We start from the raw sequence: 22,054 nt of genomic DNA, 5'->3' as shown, positions 1-22,054 counted from the left end.
ATTGGCTCTGCCTGAAGGTGGGATGGAGGTTTCCTTGGAAAACCACTTAAACTTGCTGTTGACTTTCAAAGGTCCTTGGAATAAAAGCACCTTCTGGGAACATACGAAAGGTGACTTATACGGACAAGCTCTTCCTGTTCACCTACCTGATATGCCTTTCAGTAAGATACTGAGTTATATAGCTAATAAATAATCCCACGTCACACAGTGAAATGGGAGTTAGAGCGTGAAACTACTCTACAGTAAGCACATTTGGCATCTTGAGTTTTTTTCTCTGTCTGCAACAGCCTCCTTACAGGCTGAGCACGGTGACACTTAGCAAAAACAAAGGTATGCGTCAAGGGGCTTTTCACCAACACAGAGTCAATGAGCAATAAGCCGAGGTGTCTTCCCGTTGTCAGAGGATGTCAGTATTTCCAAATGCTTAAGGACTATTAATTCTGATCCTCTATTACTAAGGCAATTGGTCCCTGTAGCTCACCCTTCAGCTCGTCAGCTGGATAATCGACAAGAAATATGTCTCTGGGGCTGCTCATCCTATAGCTGCAGGTGATGAGGTGACGAGCGCACTGAAATGACTGAGGCGGGAGATGGAGAGTGAAGTGACAGTTCTCAGAGCCGGCTGATAACCAACCACGCAGCGCCCAGCTCAGCCTGAGGACAAGCCACTCAAGAAGCAGGAGGCATCATGGGATGGTACCTGATCTCCCCAGTTCTGGATGGCACGGTATCTAAACAAGTCTGCCTAATCTGCAGGCTTTCCTCTATACGCGTCAGAGGAAGCTTGGCGGAGAAAGATGACACGGATTAGAGACGCTAATCGATGTTGCGTTCCCCAGATGCCAACTTGGAGGTGAGCGTCCTTATGCAAGTGGCTTATTTTTTATTACTCAATGAATTTATTACATTAATAGTTGTACAAAGATCATAACAATCCAATTTTATAGGATTTCCATGCCCCACCCCCCCACACAAGGGACTTATTAAGGAAGGGCTCCCAAGACAGGCCAATGAAAGCGTTAGGGAAACAGGTCGGGGAAGAAAAAGAAGCCAGGCGAGGGCACAGCCTGATTCAGGAGGAGATATAAGTAACTCCTCAGAGTTTTGCCCACTTTCAGTGAGGGTACTGAGCTTTCAAACTCCCCCCACTGTGACCTCGTGGCACCACTGTAGCGTGTCTGACTCCAAACTCCCCCCATCTATTAGTTCTTGGCTAAGAATTGCCTTGTGGCTGGGGATACAAGAGTGCCTAGGAATTTCTGGCTCTCTGCCCATGTGGAAAAAACATCTACAATTGCCTGAGGACAGTCTTCTATAGAGAGTCTCAGGTGCAGGCTGTTGGAGGTAAAATTCCCAAGAGACATGGTTAAAGGCATCCAAGGGCATCTGGCAGAGGAACCAAGGAGTTCCAGACAGGCAACGCCATCAGAACTTTCTGCCCTTGGGCAGGCTCAGAGAGCTGCTTCTCCCTTAGGGCTAGAACGTCAGATCGCTCAAAGTCAATGTGAAAGTGATTAGCATGCAAAGTTGGTAGCCCCTAAGCACAAAGGATGCCTAGGAGAGGCCTGGGAGAGCTCTGATTTCATCTTAGTGCAAATCCTTCAACCATTTCCAGGAAACTGAGTGGAAACCCTTCAAGCTGGTTCCAAAGAGCACCCCCCACCCCTGGGCTTTCATGTTAAATTTATGACAGACAAGGTCATTTCGTGGACTGAGATGCATATTACTTGTCTTTCATCAGCGTCAGGCATCATATGATGTATTGGATTTGTTCTATGATTCTTTGATGCTCACCCATTATACACCAATGGAAGCAAGTGATAGGAGACTGTTCAGTCAAATTAATTGCTATCCTTTATGGTGAGGCTTTTCATTCAATTCCAAGAGACTTAGCGCTGTAATGACCAAGTATTTCCCATATTTAATGTCAGAGAAATGTTATGCTATTGTGGACTTATTTGTTGTTAACCTTTTTTTTGGGGGGGAGGGGCTACACCCACAGCATATGGAAGTTCCCAGGCCAGGGACTGAATCCGAGCCATGGCTAAAACCTACACTATAGCTGCAGCAAGGCCGGATCCTTAACCCACTGCGCTGGGCCAGGGATCGAACCTGCACCTCTACAGCAACCTGAGCTGCTGCAGTTGGATTCTTAACCTACCGCGCCACAGCGGGCACTCTGCATTGTACTTTCTACCTCTATCACACTTATGTGAGTCAAGGGCTTGCGGTTATTTTCTGTTTAAAGATGTCTGTTCTATTTTGTTTTATCCATAGCCCAATTATACCTCCTAAAGATGTTCCATGAGTTATTTACACTGAGTCTGAAGTCAACAGTTAGAAAATCCACCAGAGTGAAGTCTGCAAATGAAGCCAACACACAGAAGAGAGACCAAGAGACTCCAGGGCCTTGTTAAGAGTTGAGCATCTGGATCAAGCCATGCTTGCTAATCACTGGCCGATAATTTCCCTTTTATTCTTAGAGCCATATAAGCTGCAGTTTCTGCCGACTGCAATGCAAGGACTGCAATGCAGCATATGTACAACTTAGTATTTATTGAGAAGGTTAGAATGTAACTGACACGATACTGCAAGTATCACACAGCAGGCTTCTTCACGCCTCATGGCATGGCATCCCTATAAGCTATCTCCAATTACTGTCACCAATGATAACACCAACCCCTGGGAAGTTAAGTCACTTGCCCAAGGTTACACAGATAGGCGTGAAGCCAGCATCGAACCCAGGAAGTCTGACCTGAGTCTGCTAGCTTCCTCATCATCTTCTTTTTGCCTCTCTCTCTGTAAAGAACAATCAGGGGTTACAGGAATGTGACCTTTTTACCACCTCTCTTTCGACTTCAAAAATTACTGTAAATGTAGAGATCCCAGTTGCCTAGAGTGAATCCCAGGTACTGTTAAGTTTAGTTTAGAATGATACTAGAGCAGCATTTAATTTCTAGAACCAGCTTTGAGATTTTTTTTGTGTGTGTCTTTCTGCCTTTTCTAGGGCTGCTCCCATGGCACATTGGAGGTTCCCAGGCTAGGGGTCGAATCGGAGCTGTAGCCACTGGCCTACACCACAGCCACAGCAACGTGGGATCCGAGCCGCATCTGCGACCTACACCACAACTCATGGCAATGCCAGATCCTCAACCTACTGAGCGAGGCCAGGGATTGAACCCGCAACCTCATGGTTCCTAGTTGGATTCGTTAACCACTGCGCCATGACGGGAACACCATTTTTTTTTTTTTTCTGAATCTAACTCAAGACCTGGGTTCTGAATCTCAAAAGGAGGAATGTAGGAAACCAGATACTTTAGCTACAGGTTCCTTCCTCATAAGAGCCAAGGCAAGACCACTCTTGCTCCTGTTTGGATTGTGGCAAATGAGGAAGAAGAGAGAGAATGCTGGGAGATGGATGATGCTCTTGGGAGCTATGTTTGCCTATGTGGAAATGAATGCTTACTCTTTTTTTTTTTTTTTGTCTTTTTGCTATTTCTTGGGCCGCTCCTGTGACATATGGAGGTTCCCAGGCTAGGGGTCGAATCGGAGCTGCAGTCACTGGCCTACGCCAGAGCCACAGCAACGCGGGATCCGAGCCGCGTCTGCAGCCTACACCACAGCTCATGGCACCGCTGGATCGTTAACCCACTGAGCAAGGGCAGGGACCAAACCCGCAACCTCATGGTTCCTAGTTGGATTCATTAATCACTGCGCCACGAAGGGAACTCCAACTTGCTCTTTCTAATAGGACTGTATCATAATATTCTTTGGTTTATACCTGGTGACCTTCAAATGATGAACACATTTTTTAGTAGGTCAAGTTAATAACACATATGCTCATGTGGCTTGCATTTTACAGATGGTCTATATCAAAGAAGGATTTCCCCAAGAATGGATTTCTGGGGGAGTTCCTGTCATAGCGCAGCGGAAACGAATCCGACTAGGAACCATGAGGTTGTGGGTTTGATCCCCGGACTCGCTCAGTGGGTTCAGGATCCGGCGTTGCTGTGAGCTGTGGTATAGGTCACAGATGTGGCTTGGATCTGGTGTTGCTGTGGCTGTGGCATAGGCCGGTGGCTACAGCTCCGATTCGACCCCTAGCCTGGGAACCTCCATATGCCACGGGAGCGGCCCTAAAGGGACAAAAGACCAAAAAAAAAAAAAAAAAAAAAAGGATTAATGGGAGTTCCCATCATGGCTCAGCAGTTAACGAACCCAACCAGTATCCACGAGGCCAAGGGTTTGATCCTTGGCCTCGCTCAGTGGGTTAAGGATCCAGTGTTTCTGTGAGCTGTGGTATAGGCTGGCAGCTACAGCTCTGATTCTACCCCTAGCCTGGGAACCTCCATATGCTGTGAGTGCAGCCCTAAAAGGACAAAAAAAAAAAAAATGGATTTACGGTATTATCCCCAAATTAGCTGCACTCATCTTTTCAGGTTATCACTTGACAACAGCAAGTCGTCAGATTCTTGGAGGCCTGTGACATCCACTTTGCTCATCACTTGTCTAACTGTTTGACGCACCTGGAAGTGTTTCCTACCTTGGGCTGAAGCACAAACCACTCATCACTGGGATTTTCAAAGTTCCATGAGTCAAAAGGAATCTCCACCTCCCCAAGGAAGCTGTTCCGTCCAAATCGATCGTGATGCCAGACTGAGAGCTGCAGAGTCCTCGTTTCCAGCTGGGTGTGGCTGATGGTGTACTGCAAAATGACATTTGCAATGTCACCCTCCTCAAGGAGGGCTCTGCCCAGTTCCAGGACAGGTGGAAATTTACTTCCACCACCTTTCACCTCATATGCATTAGTAATATGACCAAAACCCAAGAGAAAAACATGTCAGGTTATATACCATAAACTCATTTTGAGTGAGACCTAGTCCTGAAAGACAGATCAACAGACTCTTGGGGAGGGGGAGTCAATAAGCTTCAGATGCTGGAGTTCCCACTGTGGTGCAGTGGGTTAAGACGCCAACTGCAGTGGCTTGGGTCAATGTGGATGTGGGGGTTTCACCCCTGGCCCAGCTTGGTGGGCTAAAGGATCCCGTGTTGCCGCAGCTATAGTGTAGGTCTTAGCTGTGGCTTCGATTCAATCCCCGGCCTGGGAACTTTCATAGGCCGTGGGTACAGCCATAAAACTAAAATAAAAAAATAAATAAACTTCAGATATTGTGAAAAAAAGTTAGGTGATGAAGCCTGTCCCCTTTTCAGTTTTACTTGCTTTTCATTTACCTAATTCTTTTCCAACAACTAATTTCTAAGCTCAAGGTTTCATAATATCAATCTCTGATTGCTCTGATTTTATTTCTAAATAAATAAGCAGCCCCCAGATCCAGAAAAGTGGCACTTGCAAATGCCAAACTTTATAAAGGTGAGCCTAAGAGCAGACTGAGTGGGAAGAAAATATTACTGATGTGGTTTTTCCTCTTCCAGCAGACCATAATCCAGGGTCACATGTCTGCATACCCTCAGATCTCCTGCTTGTCCTGAGCAAATACCACCTGGGACACGGAGCAGACTGACTGTTTATTGATTTTGGATTTATGTCTACACCTGTCCTTGCTATTCCCAGCAGGATTAACCCTGGCTCCCTGCTTCCTGAATCTGCCATGTGATTCTGTCTATCTCTTCTGCTTGGGCTCATCTTTGCTCTCCTGTCATGGCCGCTGGATGCACCCTCTGCCTATATGCATTCATTTTCATTTTGATCCTTTTTTTTTTTTTTTTTTTTTTTTTGTCTTTTTGCCTTTTCTAGAGCTGCACCCATGGCATATAGAGGTTCCCAGGTTAGGGGTCCAATTGGAACTGTAGCTGCCAAGCCTACGCCAGAGCCACAGCAACGCGGGATCCGAGGCGCATCTGCCACCTACACCACAGCTCACGGCAACGCCGGATCCGAGCGAGGCCAGAGATCGAACCTGCAACCTCATGGTTCCTAGTCGGATTCGTTAACCACTGAGCCATGACAGGACCTCCTCATTTTGATCCTTTGGATATTGGCTCCTGCTTCCACAGGGGTCCCTGCTGACACATGCTTCCCCTCACCAACGTTCTCCTATGGTAGACCCTGACTCCGTTATTCTGGGCACAAGATCTAGACATTTCCCTGTGACTGGCAATAATGTCTACATTCCCATCTCCCCGGATCTTTTTTATCAGGCTAGATTGGTCCAGGGTGAGAGAAGAGGTTGTTACACAGAAGGGGAAAAGTAATTTCTCTAGACTTGGGGCCTGGGTCGTATCTTATCTAGTCCACTGTCTCTGAGATTCCTCAACTCCATCCCTGCATCTCTACTATTCATCAACCACGTGCCTAACTTCAGGCAAATTCTGAAACCCTAATGGGACACGTTACATATTTATGCTGTGTTAACGGAACAAGGAGTGCGTACAAAGTGACCTGCTAAGTTAGTGCCAAAACTCTCACAAACTTCTTTTGGGGGAACTAGAAAAGATACAGTTCCCTCAAAGATGGAACCTATTTTTTGACACAATGTACCGGGTCAGACGTCATTTTCCTGGGTCATCCCTACTTAAGATGCAATTTCAGGAGCAGCAGAGAAAGACACAGAGTAAGAGGAGTTTACTTTTTTTTTTTTTTTTCATTCCCCAAAACAGAAAGTGGAGGGTATCACACTAATTTATTCAACTCCTCCTTTTCTAAAATACACGTAGGCCGACATGCAAATCCTCCGTAGTTACTTCCAAACCAACGAGGTTGTAAACTGTATCACTCAAGTTCCTAGGAGAGAATCTTTATTTACCTTTAGGGTTTCATTGAATTCCGGATTGGTGCCTGTTCTGATTTTGGTCTTGCGCTTATTATTTCTGGACTTGTCAGGAAGAAGGTATGACTTGACATAACTGTGAGGGATAAAAAATGAAAGTGAGGATTGGGGAACATCTGCTTTGCGAGACATGCTCAGGGACTTAAGTGAATAAAAGAGGCAAAGGGAATAGGCTAGGGAGCCGAAGAGACAGGACCAAAGAGAATGTTGTCTGCATCACAGGAAATACTGAGCTATAACTTTGGACCTTCAAGAAGAGAGAAGCAGCAAAGAGTAGGGATCAAGCCAGCGGGGTTTAAATCACTCCATGCCTCACTGGTTTTGGTGAACTCAAGAGCTTCTTAACCTCTCTGGATCCCAGTTTCCTCCGTGGGGATAATAACTAACAGCATTGTGAGAATTAAATCAGCTGAGATAGGAGTTCCCGGCATGGCTCAGTGGTTAACGGATCCGACTAGGAACCATGAGGTTGCGGGTTCGGTCCCTGCCCTTGCTCAGTGGGTTAAGGATCTGGCGTTGCCATGAGCTGTGGTGTAGGTTGCAGACGCGGCTCGGATCCCACGTTGCTGTGGCTCTGGTGTAGGTCGGTGGCTACAGCTCCAATTTGACCCCTAGCTGGGGAACCTCCATATGCCGCAGGAGCGGCCGAAGAAATGGCAAAAAAGACAATAACAACAAAAAAATCAGCTGAGATATATACAAGGAACTGACATATTATCCTACTCAATAAATATCGATTAAGATGATCGATGGTCTCACAGTTTCCTTTCTACCCAGATGTCAGGAGTTCTGATGAGTGGAGTCAATGGCAATGGGGGGATGAAGAGAAATGGTGAAAAAGAAGTCACAAGAGCAACGCCACCCAATACCTTGCTTTGAGCTGTCCCAGGAGCCTCTTGGGGCAGGGCATCATGGCAGACTTAGAAAAGTATGAGATGTGGAAGACTGAATGTCAAGGATGCCACCAGAGTCCTAAAGCCCATCTCTTGGGGCTTTGGATGATCCCTTCCCACGCTAGTCTAAATGATGATACTGGCCCTGAAGCTCTCTGATATTTAGCTGAGGTCGCCGGGGGACCAATCTACTCTCAGAATCCATTTCCTTGTCTATTTGGGAAAGAGTTTTGCTGCATTGTTCATTGCACCTAGGTTATCATTACGTAGGAAAAGGGTAAACACGGCAGGTCTGAGACTGCTCTCTTTAGAAGTGCCTGTCTGGAAGACTGGCTCTTGGCTGGCACGTAGGAACATGGATTTCAGGAAGCTTCTCCTTACTGCCAGAACAAACAGAAGTGGCTCACCGGGACTGGGATATTGGTGGAAGTAATACGGCTGCTGCGGACCATCTGCTTTCCCTCTGGGAGACTGGGATTTGGGTATGTGACCAGGCGAGTCTCTGAATGAGCTTCCTTGGTAGAACACACTTTACGTGTGTTGTTACAACTTGTTGCCGGAGGACTTAATAAGCACCTCCCGTGTGACTCCAGTGGGAGAGGGTAACTGGAAGCTTCAGCCTGGATTCTTTAGAACTTTGCCATATATGCCTTTGCCCTTTGCTGATTATGACGACGTGTGAGTCCGCCCAGTGAATCCTCAGACCTGGCAGTGGTCCTGGGAAGCCCCAACCCATCTTGCTATCTACTCTTTCCAAAGCACTAATGGTCAGAGTTGCCCTCCCAGGCTGATCCTTGGAATCCTGAGAGCCTCATAATTGCCCGTTCAAGGTGTTCAGTTGGGCTAACAGCATGGTGATTTTCTCTGGAGCGTTTCCCAGAACACCAATTAGCGGAATACTCATACCATCCTGGGGTGTGCCAACGTGTGGGCCCTTCTATCTCAAAGAGCTGCCTCTGTGTAAAGGACAAATCTGTCAGTCCTGAATCACGTTGCGTGACAGCTTTTGAACAATCAGGCAACCACAAACGCACCCATGATACCTGCACTTCAGAGAATATTTAGAACGTTGGCAAAGCAAGGGAGACGCAGCCTTCAGAGAAGGAATGCCGAGACGCTTCTGCAAAAGAAACACAGACTAACAAAGAATGCAGTGGCTGACACAGTCTGGGGAACGTGCTAGGTGCTTACGCATCTGTCCTCTGTTTCTTTTCATCTCCTATGGCCAGATTTCTGCAATTCTTGACAAAAATGTAGAGCCCGCCAGTTTTGTAGCAGTAGCTGATGTGGAGAAGGATTTCCCCACTGACCTTCACGTTGCCATAGTCTCCGGTTTCACTGTAAACACTCATCATGCTGTTAAGGCTGGTCTGGAATAAACAAGATGAAAAGAGGCACCCAACGTTACGCTAACGATCTCTTCACCGAAGTCATCCCCTTCCTTCAATGACAACGTTTCGGGGCGGAGGAAGGAAGCCCAAAATCACTTGTTTCCCTTGTGTTCCCCGTGGTGTATAAAACCCAAGCCGGAGAAAGAAAAACAAGATCTAGGACCATTAATAAGGAAGGCAGGAAACTTGCCCAGAGGGGCGGCACTTCCTTTTGGAGTTAGTGAAGACTCTTTGATTACCCACCGCATCTAATGCATACAGGGTCATTGAGGCGTTTCCAAAGCTATCTCCTCTCGCCATCCCTGTGGCTTTCTCCGTTTTCACTGGTAGACTCAAGGTCAATCTACCTCAAAGTCTAGAGTGCACTGATCAGGACAAAGGAAAACTCATCTCATGTTTCAGTGTGAGCATCAGCCACAAGCTTCGCTCTTTGACATCGCCCATCAGTGGCCCATCAGTCTCGGGGAAGCTGTAACTGCATCTCTAACAAGGGCAGGCCAGGAGAACGTCCTGTACTCAGGGCGGTCTGGATTTCCCCGGAGAAGCTGTGTGGCCACTTGGATAGTATAAGACCAGAGCACTGTACGCCTCTGTAAAGCAGCAACCCACAAAATAGAAGGCGAGACAATAAAATAGCACACCGACCAAGAAATAAAATAAAAACGTAAAAAGAAAGCCCTGTCCAAATGGACCAGAATGAATGAAGCATCTGAGGAGACACTAATATAACAAGAGTGTATTTTAAATTAAACGTAACAAAATTATCCCCTACCGCCAGCAGCACAAATTCTGTGTCTTAGCAACATGACTGTCACAAAAGATCACCTGGAAGGCTTTGGTGAGTGACCCAGGAGTTTCAAAAGCCCTGTCTGAGGAGTTCCCAATGTGGCTCAGTGGTAACCAACCCAACTAGCATCCATGAGGACTTGGGTTTGATCTCTGGCCACACACAGTGGGTTAAGGATCCAGCGATGCCGAGAGCTATGGTACAGGTCACAGATGCGGCTTGGATCTGGCGTTGCTGTGGTGCAGGCCGGCAGATGCAGGAGCTCCAATTCGACCCCTAGCTGGGGAATTTCCATATGCTGCAGGTGCGACCCTAAATAGAAAAATAAATAAATAAATACACACACACACACACACACACACACAATATATATATCCACCTATGAACCACTGAGAAGGAAGGACAATGGTGAGTACAAAAAGAGGTTAGAATCCTTACTTTTCAGATTAATTTTGTTTACGTATAAAACAAAAGTCATTATCCTCCTCCAACTGCTCAGAGTGGAAACTGATCAAAAACCAGGAAGTGGGTGATTGTGGCATCACTTTCACGCTTAAGTCAAAGGCAAGAGCAAACCAAGGATCCCATAATTATGTGGAAATGACAGCTTAAGGAGAGCCAGTGACTGACCTAATTTGTCTCTTCTATTTCTAAAAAAAAAAAATTATTAGAATGTTTATGATAGTAGATGGTTTTGAGCAGTGCTTTTCACATTTTAATTGCATAGAGATCACCTGGGGACCTTGTTAAAATGACGATTCTGATCTATTCAGTCCCAGATGGGGGTTTGATATTCTGCTTTTCTAACAGATCCCTAGGTTCACAGTTTCTAAACTGTGTGCCAAGGCATCCCAGAACACCACAGCGAACTCAGAGGCACTTCAGGATATTGTAAAATTTCAAGGGAAACAGAGCGACAACTACCAGACACCAGGCAAACTATGAACTGTAGTTCACGGTGTTAACATTTAAATTCCACTTTATCGGGAGTTCCCACTGTGGAGCAGTGGAAACGAATCTGACTAGTATCCATGAGGATGAGGCTTCGATCCCTGGCCTCGCTCAGTGGGTTAAGGATCTGGCATTGCCATGAGCTGCAGTGTGGGTCACAGATGTGGCTTGGATCCCGTGTTACTGTGGCTGTGGCGTAGGCTGGCAGCTGTAGCTCTGGTTTAACCCCTAGCCTGGGAAATTCCATATGCTATGGGTTCAGCCCTAAAAAACAAACAAAAATCCCACTTTATCCTCTTCAGTGAGGTCCTATCTACATGACACTGTTTGGCAGTTGCTATGACAAAAAGCAAGCATTGCAGCAAGATCAATGTGGAACAGGAAATGAAAGTGATGCCGTCCAAGCAGATTCCAAGATGTGACACACATATCCCATCAGGGGCTATTTAAGAATGGAATTAAAATATTATTTTTTTTTTGAAGTTGTGTGTATTATTTTTTCAAATGGCTACTAAGTTGTTAGGATACCAGCACTTATTAAGGTTTTTTTTCTAGCTCACCACTTAATAAATGCGCTCATCCGGCATTCCTTTTGGCCTAGGAGTGCTATAAAGGAATCACTGAGACACTAGGGGCTCTGTGACAACCCCTGACGTCTCTGTCACAGGTGATGCAGTACTGCTGGTCCATGGACAGTGCTTTGAGTTTTAAGGGCTTTAAGAGCCCCAACACCCTCATGTTACAAATGAGAAGAGTCTGACTCACAGAAATTGGTGGCAGTGCCAAGACACTGTGGAATGAAATTCAGATTTTATGGCAAGACAATAAAAAACATTTTAAATATTCTTTTCTGCCCCTTGGGCTCCTCTCTTCCCCAACTACTTTGCATTGTAATATCTGCCTTATGCGTTGACTAAACCTTCCCCACCGGCAGGAATACCTGTTCAACCACAACGAGCAACATCGTCTTAGTACCAATAAGACAACTCCTTAGAAGATAACATTCCAGGGAGTTCCCTTGGTGACTCAGGGGTAATGAACCCGACTTGTATCCATGAGGACATGGGTTTGATCTCTGGCCTTGCTCGGTGGATTAAGGATCTGGCATTGCTGTGAGCTGTGGTGTAGGTTGACGCTGCGGCTCGGATCCCGCGTGGCTGTGGCTGTGGTGTAGGCCGGCAGCTGCAGCTCCGATTCGACCCCTAACCTGGGAACTTCAATATGCCGTGGGTGAGGCCCCCCCCCAAAAAATTAAAAAAAACCCACAAAAACCAAAAAGAAGGCAACATTCCATCTTGATCTTGTAAGGGGCCACTATGGTGCCTAGATCTGAATTGTGTAAACTGTCACTAACACATCATTCGTCGTACAGTCCTCTGTCTCAAAAAACTTCTAGGAGTTCCTGTCATGGCTCAGAGGGTTAAGAACCCTACTAGTATCCATGAGGATTCGGGTTTGATCTGTGGCCTCGCTCAGTGGGTTAAGGATCCAGCACTGCCGTGAGCTGTGGTGTAGATCACAGATGCAGCTTGAATCCGGCCGTAGGCCAGCAGCAGTAGCTCTGACTGGACCCATAGCCTGTGAACTTACATATGCTGCGAGTGTGGCCCTAAAAAAAAAAAAAAAAAAAAAGAGGAAAAAACAAAACAAAACCATAAAACTTCTCTAACTATGCCTTGACTTCTAAAGGGCAGAACAGTTCTTGGCGTTCCTGAGATGCTGTTTCTGGGTTATAATCCTCAATTTGGCTTGGATAAAATTGCCCATTTCTTTCTTAGATGGACCGATTAATTTCTGGTTGACAACATAAAGATTTCTAGATTTTTATTTCTGAGGACCACCCCCCCCAATACCTCACTGTCTCCTCGTATCACTGATTTGTATCTGCACCACGTCCCTCTGTAGCCACTTCTTCAAAGAGGGTCCTCTGTAAGCATGAGACCCGTATGTATAACAGAAAATTTAAGAATCTACAAGTGGGAGAAACCGAAGAAGTTATGGGGGTTTTACGACTAACCAAACTTTATGCTCTTAACCAAGCCAATGTTTTGATTTTTTTTTTTTTTGAAATGTTTTGATTTTAACAAGAGCTCTTTATTCTGAAGGTGCTTTGATCATTTTGGACCATCCATCTTTTCACTGGTCCTCAGATTCTAATCTTTACCAAATGGTCTTCCTTTGGCATACTTGGATTCTGATCATGTCCTGTACCTTTCAAAAGAGAACCTCTACTTAACTGTACACAAGTCAGAAAAAGATAAATGCTGGAACACCTGCCCGCCTAATTAGATTTCCGGTACCGTGAATTTTGTGCAGCACGGCTGCAAAGAAGGAAAAGCAGAGACGGAACACTCACAGTGTCTGAGTCAGCGTCAGGCACACTTAGGTAGGTCCACTTCCTGTCAGAGCCTGCTGGAGAATTCTTTAAGGAAGTCGCCCCAAGATCAAAAGAAAAAAGAGTATTAGAGCACCAGGCAGAAATCCGCGAAGCAAAGACTTGCAAGGCATGCAGATGAGTAAAAGGACAAAGGGGCTCCTCCTGAAGCCCTTTCAAAGAAGGGTTCAGATGCCAAAGGAAGAAGGGACTTTAGTCCATAGGCAGTGAGAAGCTGCAGACTTGATGTGTGAGGAGGAGAGAAATCTACGTGGGTGGGTGTTTTAGGAAAGCGATTGCTGCAGTGTGCAGGTCAGCTGGGGAACAGAACAAGTGGCAGCAGGGAAATGTACCAGCCGGGACTGAGGCCGTGCACAGGGGTCAGCTGATGAGAGCCTGCTCTAGGGATCGCCTGGGTGAGGCGAGGTTTTCCAGAAGGAGAGGGAAGGAATCAGTAGCCTTAGGATAAGCCCGCAGAAACATTAACTGGAGGAACTCTGTGGGCAAAGGGCAGGCAGTAGACTACCATGACTGTGAACGCACTGTCACACGCTTTCCAAGAACATAATTATGTCCTTTGGAAATGCACAGAAAATCAAACCGGAAAGAAGAATCTTCTACTGCATGCTAGAGAACTGCTTACGGTTGACAGGCCACTGGCTAGACTGTGGGTGTTTGCAGAAAACCGAGAGGACACTAAATCATCAATGACTTCTTCTGTCTCTTCCAAGGAGTCCTAAGGAAGGAGAGGAGAAAAACAAAGCAAAAAAAATCAGTGGTTTGATTCATTTCTTTCCTAGAAAGTCCCTTCACCTATAAAATCACCTTCTTCTTCTTTTTTTTTTTTTTTTTTGTCTTTTTGCCTTTTCTAGGGCCGCTCCTGCAGCATACGGAGGTTCCCAGGCTAGGGGTCAAATTGGAGTTGTAGCCGCTGGCCTACATCACAGCCACAGCAACAAGGGATCCAAGTCACGTCTGCAACCTACACTACAGCCCACGGCAACACCGGATCCTTAACCCACTGAGCGAGGCCAGGGATCGAACCTGCAACCTCATGGTTCCTAGTCAGATTCGTTAACCACTGAGCCACGATGGGAACTCCTCACTTTCTTTTTTAAATACCTGAAAAATCAGATACAAATATCTAGATATCACCCCATTCCTAGGTTTTTCTCTTCTGCCCTCCGTTCAGCCTGAATAGCACCATCAGACAACTGGGGCCTCCTTCCTAGGACTGCTTGCTTTATGGAAAGAACATGAAATCTGGAATCACTCAGACCTGGGTGTGTGTGTGTGTGTGTGTGCGTGCACGTGGGTCTGTGTATACTGTCACGATGAGGAAATGTATCTTGAAAATCTCTCCAGCAGCATAAAATATTTTAGATATTAGAGTCTGGTCCAAAATCCCAGGTTCTACTTTTCTTCCCTCATTGTGTTTTCCTGGTTATTTAAGCACTACATTTTCATAGAAAAATATTTCAAGCAATATATAAAAATAAATATAAATTTAAAATTGATAGCTCCATTAATATATTAATGATCAAATTTCAATAATTTTTGATGGTATGAATAGGCTAAATACATACACACATACATAAATGGATTATAGTATGCATACTGGGTTTTTTTTGTTGTTGTTGTTTTTTATTATAGAGACCTTTCTTTTGCTGCTTCTCCTCTTTTCCCTGGCCCTCATTCTCACTCTGGGTAAAACTCATATTTTGCATCCTGTTGGAATTATATTCCATTTTTTTTTTTGTCTTTTGTCTTTTTCAGGGCCGCACCAGCGGCATATGGACGTTCCCAGGGTAGGGGTCCAATTGGAGCTATAGCTGCCAGCCTATGCCAGAGCCACAGCAACTCGGGATCCGAGCCACATCTGCGACCTACACCACAGCTCACGGCAACACCGGATCCTTAACCCACTGAGCGAGGCCAGGGATCAAACCCACAACCTCATGGTTCCTAGTCGGATTCGTTAAGCACTGCGCCACGACGGGAACTCCTATATCCTCTTTTTTGAGCACAGTTTTCAGCATCTATTGACATAGTTTTGTATTTTCTCCTTCAATATACTGAAATATTAATTATGTAATTGATATTCTTATATAGATTAATTCTTCCACTCATACCTAGAACAAAACTTACTTATTGGAATATTTTTGATTCACTGCTAGATTTTCCTGAATATCATATATTCATAAATTAATATAACTTGTAGTGTTTTTAAATTATTTTTTAATTAAAGTATAGTTGATTTAAAATGTTGTGCCAATTTTTGCTGTATAGCAAAGTGACCCAGTTATACACATATATATACATGCCTTTTCTCATATTGTCTTCCATCATGGTCCATCCCAAGAGATTGGATATAGTTCCCTATGCTATACAGTAGCATACTTATAAGGTAAGTAGTACCAATAACGTAAGAAGTACCTAATTGTCTATCCATTGTAAATATAATAGTTTGCATGTACTAACCCAAAACTCGCAGTCCATTCCATTCCCTCCCCTTCCCCCTTGGCAACCACAAGTCTGTTCTCCATGTCTGTAAGTCTGGTTCTGTTCCGCAGACAGGTTCATCTGTGACATATTTTAAATTCCACATATAGGGTATTTTTTAAATTGGTTTTTAAAAGTTCGAGGAGTTCCTGTCATGGCTCAGTGGTTAACGAACCCAACTAGTATCCATGAGGACATGGATTCGATCCCTGGCCTTGCTCAGTGGATTAAGGATCTGACCTTGTCGCGAGCTGTGGTGTAGGTTGCAGACACGGCTTGGATCTGGCGTTGCTGTGGCTGTGGTGTAGGCCGGCAGCTACAGCTCCGATTTGACCCCTAGCATGGAAACCTCCATATGCCATGGGTGTGGCCCCCCAAAAAGACGAGAGCCAAAAAATTTTGAGTACTAAGGTTATATATAATGGCTTTACACTATGAATTTGAAGATTGTCAGAGTTGTCTAAGATGAGTAATAATTTAATAACATTAGCATTAGCTGTTCTTTAAAGGTGGAATACCCAGCAAGGTTTGAAACCATTTGATCTCACTATCCTCCACCTGTGGCTTTTCTGGTAGATTTAAAAATACTTTCCAGCTTTCTAATACTATAGTAAACAGCTCTAAGTTTCCTGGTTTGCATTTGAAAAATTATATTCCTATCACTTAACATTTGTGTTATCGCTTCCAAGGAGTTCAGATTGCATTATAGCAATTATAGCAATCAGAATATAAGAATATTAGAACCAGAGGGGCACCTGAGCAATGATTTCATTCAACCTTCTCATTTCATAAATGAGCTCAGCTTAACCATTAATTTTCAGATAAGTTAGCCTAAATTGAGAAGGTAGGTTATGGGAATAACTTGAGGTATAGAAATGTTCACACAAAATATACAGTCAGAGGGATAGAGTTTGAGATGAATATAAACACACAGCTGCATAAAAAGCAAACAAGGACCTATACTGTATAGCACAGGGAACTCTACTCGATATTTTGTAATAACCTATACAGAAAAAGAATGTGAAAAAGAATATATATATATGTATAAGTGAATCATTTTGCTGTACTGTACACACACACACACACACACACAAAGTCAGATAAGTCCAGTACTATTTGACTTAGGAAATGCTGGGATCGCTTATTTTTTGAGGTTTAGATGAACTGATATGCTCTGAACCAGGAACTGAAATCCCCAACAGGTGGATACTTAGAGATAAACTTCACTCCTTAACCTGATTACATGGTACACTTTCTAAATCTTTCTTCAGTTGTTTTTATATGTTTGTTGTGAAGATTGATAGGAAAAAATTATCCTATACCCCTCTCTTCACCCTCGACTGATTCCCCCCGCAAGGTGGACAGGTTTGGAACAAGACTGTGCCCTTTCTTCATGATCACGTGACTGTCTTCTGCATCCAACTTACCAAGTCTTTGTCTAAAGCCCCAGAGACAGACTTGCTTCTGATGTTCACAGGATCCTCTAAGTCCTCTGTAAATGATCCACTCAAATCTAACTCGGACTGACTCCGGTCTGGAGGAAGAAAGAGAAAAAGAAAGACATGAATCATCTCGTTAGGAGAGTTCACTTTTCAGTGCAAATGTTTCATTATTATTCCAACTGATAGTGTCATGAAAGCAACAGTCAGAGTCAGTAACTTCATGCTCTTGCTGCTAACACGGTCCTTTTTTACCAGTATCTTGAACTCTCCTTGGACCGAATTACCAAAACAGAGGTGTTCATTTCTCCTGTGAGCATAGGTCACATGCTCTACGGTAACATGCAAATTTTTTAACCTGTTCAAAGCTTCTGCTCTGCCCACAGACTTTGGAAAACTCGCATAGAATGGCCCTTAAGCTTAGACAAGATTAACTGTTCTTTATTTAAATATTTAGAGACTCTCCTGTGTTTTCGTATTTGACGCAAAATGCAATGAATGATACAGCAAGTTCCTTTCACGAAAAGGGAGTGGCGATAGGGAAATGGAGAGGAAGCTCTGTTTCTTTAGGCACCAGACCATTCTTCCATCGGCAGAATTTCTTGCTTTCAAAAATACAAAGAACAGTGCAAAACTCAGTAATGCTGTGGATAGCTTACCAAGACCCAGTTTATCTCCATAAAACAGTTCTATGTCAAAGCCCTGCTGAGACAGAAGCGTTGCTTATAAAGGAGAAAGACTGAAGAGAGCAATCGGTTATGTTCGAAATGAGAAATGAAATAATGCAGAAGTGCTTAGCATAGCGCCTGATGGAGTATATACTTAAGAAACAGGAGCTGGTGAGTAGAAGTAGGTAGAAATACACGCTATGAGGTTGGCTCCTAGGCTAGCTTAATTTTATTTATTTATTTATTTTCTGCTTTCACCGCATATGGAAGTGCCTGGGCCAGGGATCGAACCTGTGCCACAGCACTGACCATACCAAATCTTTAACTGCTAGGCCATCAGAAAACTTCCTAATGTTTTCATTTAATGGGTGAACTGATTTTCTAGTCCTGAACAAAATGCAATAATAGGAGTTACCGTGGTGGCTCAGCAGGTTAAGATACTGACATAGTGTCTGTGAGGATATGGGTTCCATCCCTGGCTCTGCTCAGTGGGTTAAGGATCCAGTGTTGCCGTAAGGTGCAGTGTAAGTCACAGATGCAGTTCATATCTGGTACAGCTGTGACTGTGGCACAGGCCTGCAGCCGCAGCTCCGATTTGACCCCTAGCTTGGGAACTTCCATATGCTGTAGGTGCGACTTAAAAAAAAAAAAAAAAAAGAAGAAAGAAAGAAAGAAAAAGAAAAGAAAAAAATGCAATAACAACCACAGACATTTAGACAACCCTTTGGGAACTACCAGGCTAGGACAGACTCCCCAATCCAGCCTTAGACTTTATGCAAATATTATCATTTCAAATGTACACATGGGACAAAAACTTTCTAATTATGACATATTTCTCTAAAGAGTTTCCTTATTCACAGGTAATAATTTATTTTTTTTTAATTTTTTTTATTTTTTGCTTTTTAGGGCCACTTGGGGCACATGGAGGTTCCCAGGATAGAGGTCGAATCGGAGCTATGGCTGCCAGCCTACGCCATAGCCACAGCAACACAGGATCCGAGCCGCATCTGTGACCTACACCACAGCTCACAGCAACACCAGAACCTTAACCCACTGAGCGAGGCCAGGGATCGAACCTGCATCCTCATGGTTCCTAGTCAGGTTCATTTCTGCTGTGCCACAATGGGAACTCCATCACGGGTAATAAAATCGCAACATAAATAATACCTGCCTAACAGGGTTGTTGTAATGATGAAGTGATATTTTTGAAGGTATCATACAAATGAAAGGGGTTATTAATAATTCCTTAACACTGCTTGCAAAGAACTCAGTTCAACTGTAGAATAATGATGCTTTTGTCTAGATACAGGGCATTTCTGATCACGGTATCAATGGAACTGGAACTACCATTTCCTTGAACTCTGGGCAAGTGTCCTTTTCTTTTTTCTTTTTTTGTTGGCCATACCCATAGCATGTGGAAGTTCCTGGACCAGGGATCAAACCCGTGCCACACCCGCAACTGAAGCCACCACAGTGACAATAATGGATCCTAAACCCACTGCATCACCAGAGAACCTCTAGTGGCCTTTCCTTTTGCATCACATGAACCAACTGTATTTCTGCACTTGTACGCTGACATCTGGTATGGCTCTGAGACTGGGCAGTGATGAGTGCATACTCCTGCCAAATCCAAGAGTCATGAATTATGCATGGAATACAAGAGGCTCAAGGTATCCCCTGGGTCCATGTGCAAGCCGATCTTACGGAGCAGACCTACCGCCCTGGGTCAAAGAATGGACAATTCGTTTCTAAGGCATGAAACACCCATTTAATGCCACACAAGGCAGTCAATTCCCCCCGATTTAGTCTTTTTTACAACAAAGTAGTCACGTTGCAAATACCCACCTGACGAGAGGGAGGCTCTGGATACTGCTATGGAAGGTGTGCCGGAAGTTTTTCGGCGATGACGCTTTGGGAGGTCCTCAGAGGTGCTTTCAGTGGCAGCCAAATCCATGGAATTTTCAAAACCATGTTCCTTCTCATGGGGTAAAAATGAAAAAGATGCTTTACATTGATTGTAATTGACTTCCAAATCCTCCCACAGAAATATACCTCAGTATAACCATAATTAGAAATATATCCCAGTATAACCGCAATTAGAAATATATCTCAGTATAACCCTTTAGGAGGCGCTGGCTAATATCAGGAGGACCCTTGTCAGGAGTTCATATAACTAAAACTTACTATCAATAACTACTCTAAAATAGATACCAAGAGGGTGGTTAACCAGCACAAAGTGTGTTTGAAATAATTACTCATTCACAAAATTAGTGAGTGTTCTAACATACGGTTAGCAGGAAAGATGGCACAGTGGCCTCCAAACTTACATGAACTATGTGTAAGAATCTGGCAAGCTTCGTACCCTCAGAGTAGTACACAGGTCAGAACTCTGTTTGGTCCCATGTTTGTCCCCACTCTGCCCACGCTCTCTCCTCAACCACCCCTTATGTCCTCTAGTCCCCACTGAACAGCAGACCAGGCCATCTTTCCCATTTGGATGGGATGATCAAAACATGGTTGCTTACATCATTAATGGAATGAAACTTTCATGCAATGCACTAAAGCATCAAAGGATAAAGAGTGGACACGCCCCCAGCTTACAGGAATAAGAGACTTTTTTTGGTACTTGCTTGCTAATACATGCTTGCGCATGTGGCAGAATCCAGACTGACACTTAGTTTCATTACAAAGGAAGATTCTGTCCCAACTTTGCCTGTGTTCATAGGGACCTGACAAGTGTATCATTTCAAGTTGGCTTGAGCATTAAAAAACGAATTTTGGACTTCTAAGAACTGGAATGAGGTTAACGGTCCATGTAGGTGACATGATGGTGTGAGAATAATCAAACCTAAAAGAGACTCTGTCAGTTCCCCCTTCTGTAAACAATCAAAAGGTGCCTTAAGCTCCTATAGATAGGAATTCACTTCTCACTGTCCTATATTTAGCCCATACCTTAGACACTGAGGAGATGTTAAAAAAACTCATTCCAGACAGATGGAACTCTCACTTGCTTGGCAAGCAAATCAATGCAGCCTCAATCTAGCCTCGTTTTGGTCTTTGATTATTCTCCGACGCATACTACCTGTAGCAAGACGAATATGGTCCCTAACCTTGCTAATTGCCATAAACTACTAAGGTTTACCACAAGATGATGACAGAGGTCAAAACAGGTCTGTTTTCAAAACCTCTTCAAAAAGTTGGTCACACATGATTCCTCCAACGAAGCAAGACTAACTAACTTCCTTAGTGGCAAATATGTTGAGAGCAAATTTTCCAACTGACACCCTGGGAATATCATTACTATTGAGCACTAGTGGCCCAATTAATACCACACAGTCATTAACATGCAATACATACCCTGGAGATTCAGGATGTGAAGCCTAAAATTAGTAAGTTACATCATAGCAGAGGACAGGTTAGAGATTTTCATGTTCTAGGAGTTTTCCATTTTAAAAAATGTACTTCTCACATGCTAAGGCTGACAAGAACAGTGAAACAAAGAGATGCTGAGAAATGGGAGAAATTGAGAAGCTGTTACCTTGATCGCCATCTAACTCTACATGGGTCTTCCCTTCCTCATGAAAGAGCAAATGTGCTTCAGAAAGTAAGGTCTCTCTTTCTCTCTTTTTCTCTTAGAAAAGACCAGCTACATCAGTTAGAAAGCAAGTGTCAGATCATCATAGGCTCTGTCTATATATATGTATGTATACTCAATTCAATTGCAGGGAATTTCTCTTGGGGAAATCGAAGGGTTGGTGCATAAAGAAATATTCATGTAGGAGTTCCCTTGTGCCTCTGCAGGTTAAGAATCTCGTATTGTGGTCTTGTCACTACAGTGGCCCAAGTCACCATTGTGGCACGGGTTCAATCCATGCAGCAGGCGTGGCCAAAAAAAAAAGAAAGAAAAAAAAAAGAAAGAAATATTCCTGTAGAGGCTGTTAGCTACGAGAGGATTGGCACATGACAAAGACGATTTTTTTCCTCCTAACAACGATACTTAGGAAGATGAGCCTTGTTTAAGAACAAACTTGATTAACTTATTGGTTATTGGATTGCCTGCTGCTACCCACTGGTACAGCTGTACTGAGTGTTATAAGTTTTACATGCTTCTGTATCGGTTGGTAAACAGCCCTACTCCCAGTCCACCTTCCCTTTCCTGGGCTCCCCTCCTCCACCATCCTAGTTCTCCCCACAATCCAGGTTAGCACACGGCATAGAAGCGCCCCCCAGGCTGCTGCCCAACCCTGCGGCACTGTGGGTT

At 44.3% G+C, this 22,054-nt stretch overlaps 1 protein-coding gene across 46 annotated transcripts in view; it reads right to left on the bottom strand.

The window, feature by feature from the left end:
* SYTL5 (synaptotagmin like 5) overlaps window positions 1-22,054 on the bottom strand; it is a 304,058-nt gene that overhangs the window by 83,362 nt on the left and 198,642 nt on the right. For 16 of the 46 annotated variants that reach the window (XM_085007654.1, XM_085007646.1, XM_085007644.1 and 13 more), the window contains 6 exons: window positions 19,639-19,771; window positions 17,114-17,220; window positions 13,828-13,920; window positions 8,873-9,051; window positions 6,765-6,864; window positions 4,544-4,705 (listed from right to left, as the gene is read on the bottom strand). In XM_085007654.1, the coding sequence (XP_084863780.1) occupies window positions 4,544-4,705; window positions 6,765-6,864; window positions 8,873-9,051; window positions 13,828-13,920; window positions 17,114-17,220; window positions 19,639-19,771 (774 nt within the window). Of the gene's footprint in view, window positions 1-4,543; window positions 4,706-6,764; window positions 6,865-8,872; window positions 9,052-13,166; window positions 13,233-13,827; window positions 13,921-17,113; window positions 17,221-19,638; window positions 19,772-22,054 lie in introns of all 46 variants that reach the window. The other 30 variants (XM_085007664.1, XM_085007660.1, XM_085007665.1 and 27 more) reach the window with 3 other exon arrangements.

The sequence above is a fragment of the Sus scrofa genome, chromosome X (assembly GCF_054392235.1).
Source record: "Sus scrofa isolate SSC_HxYL_T2T_F1_AM1 chromosome X, Sscrofa_HxYL_maternal_Yorkshire_Landrace_v2.0, whole genome shotgun sequence".
Classification (NCBI taxonomy): domain Eukaryota; kingdom Metazoa; phylum Chordata; class Mammalia; order Artiodactyla; family Suidae; genus Sus; species Sus scrofa.
This window is presented reverse-complemented; position numbering and strand designations above follow the sequence as displayed.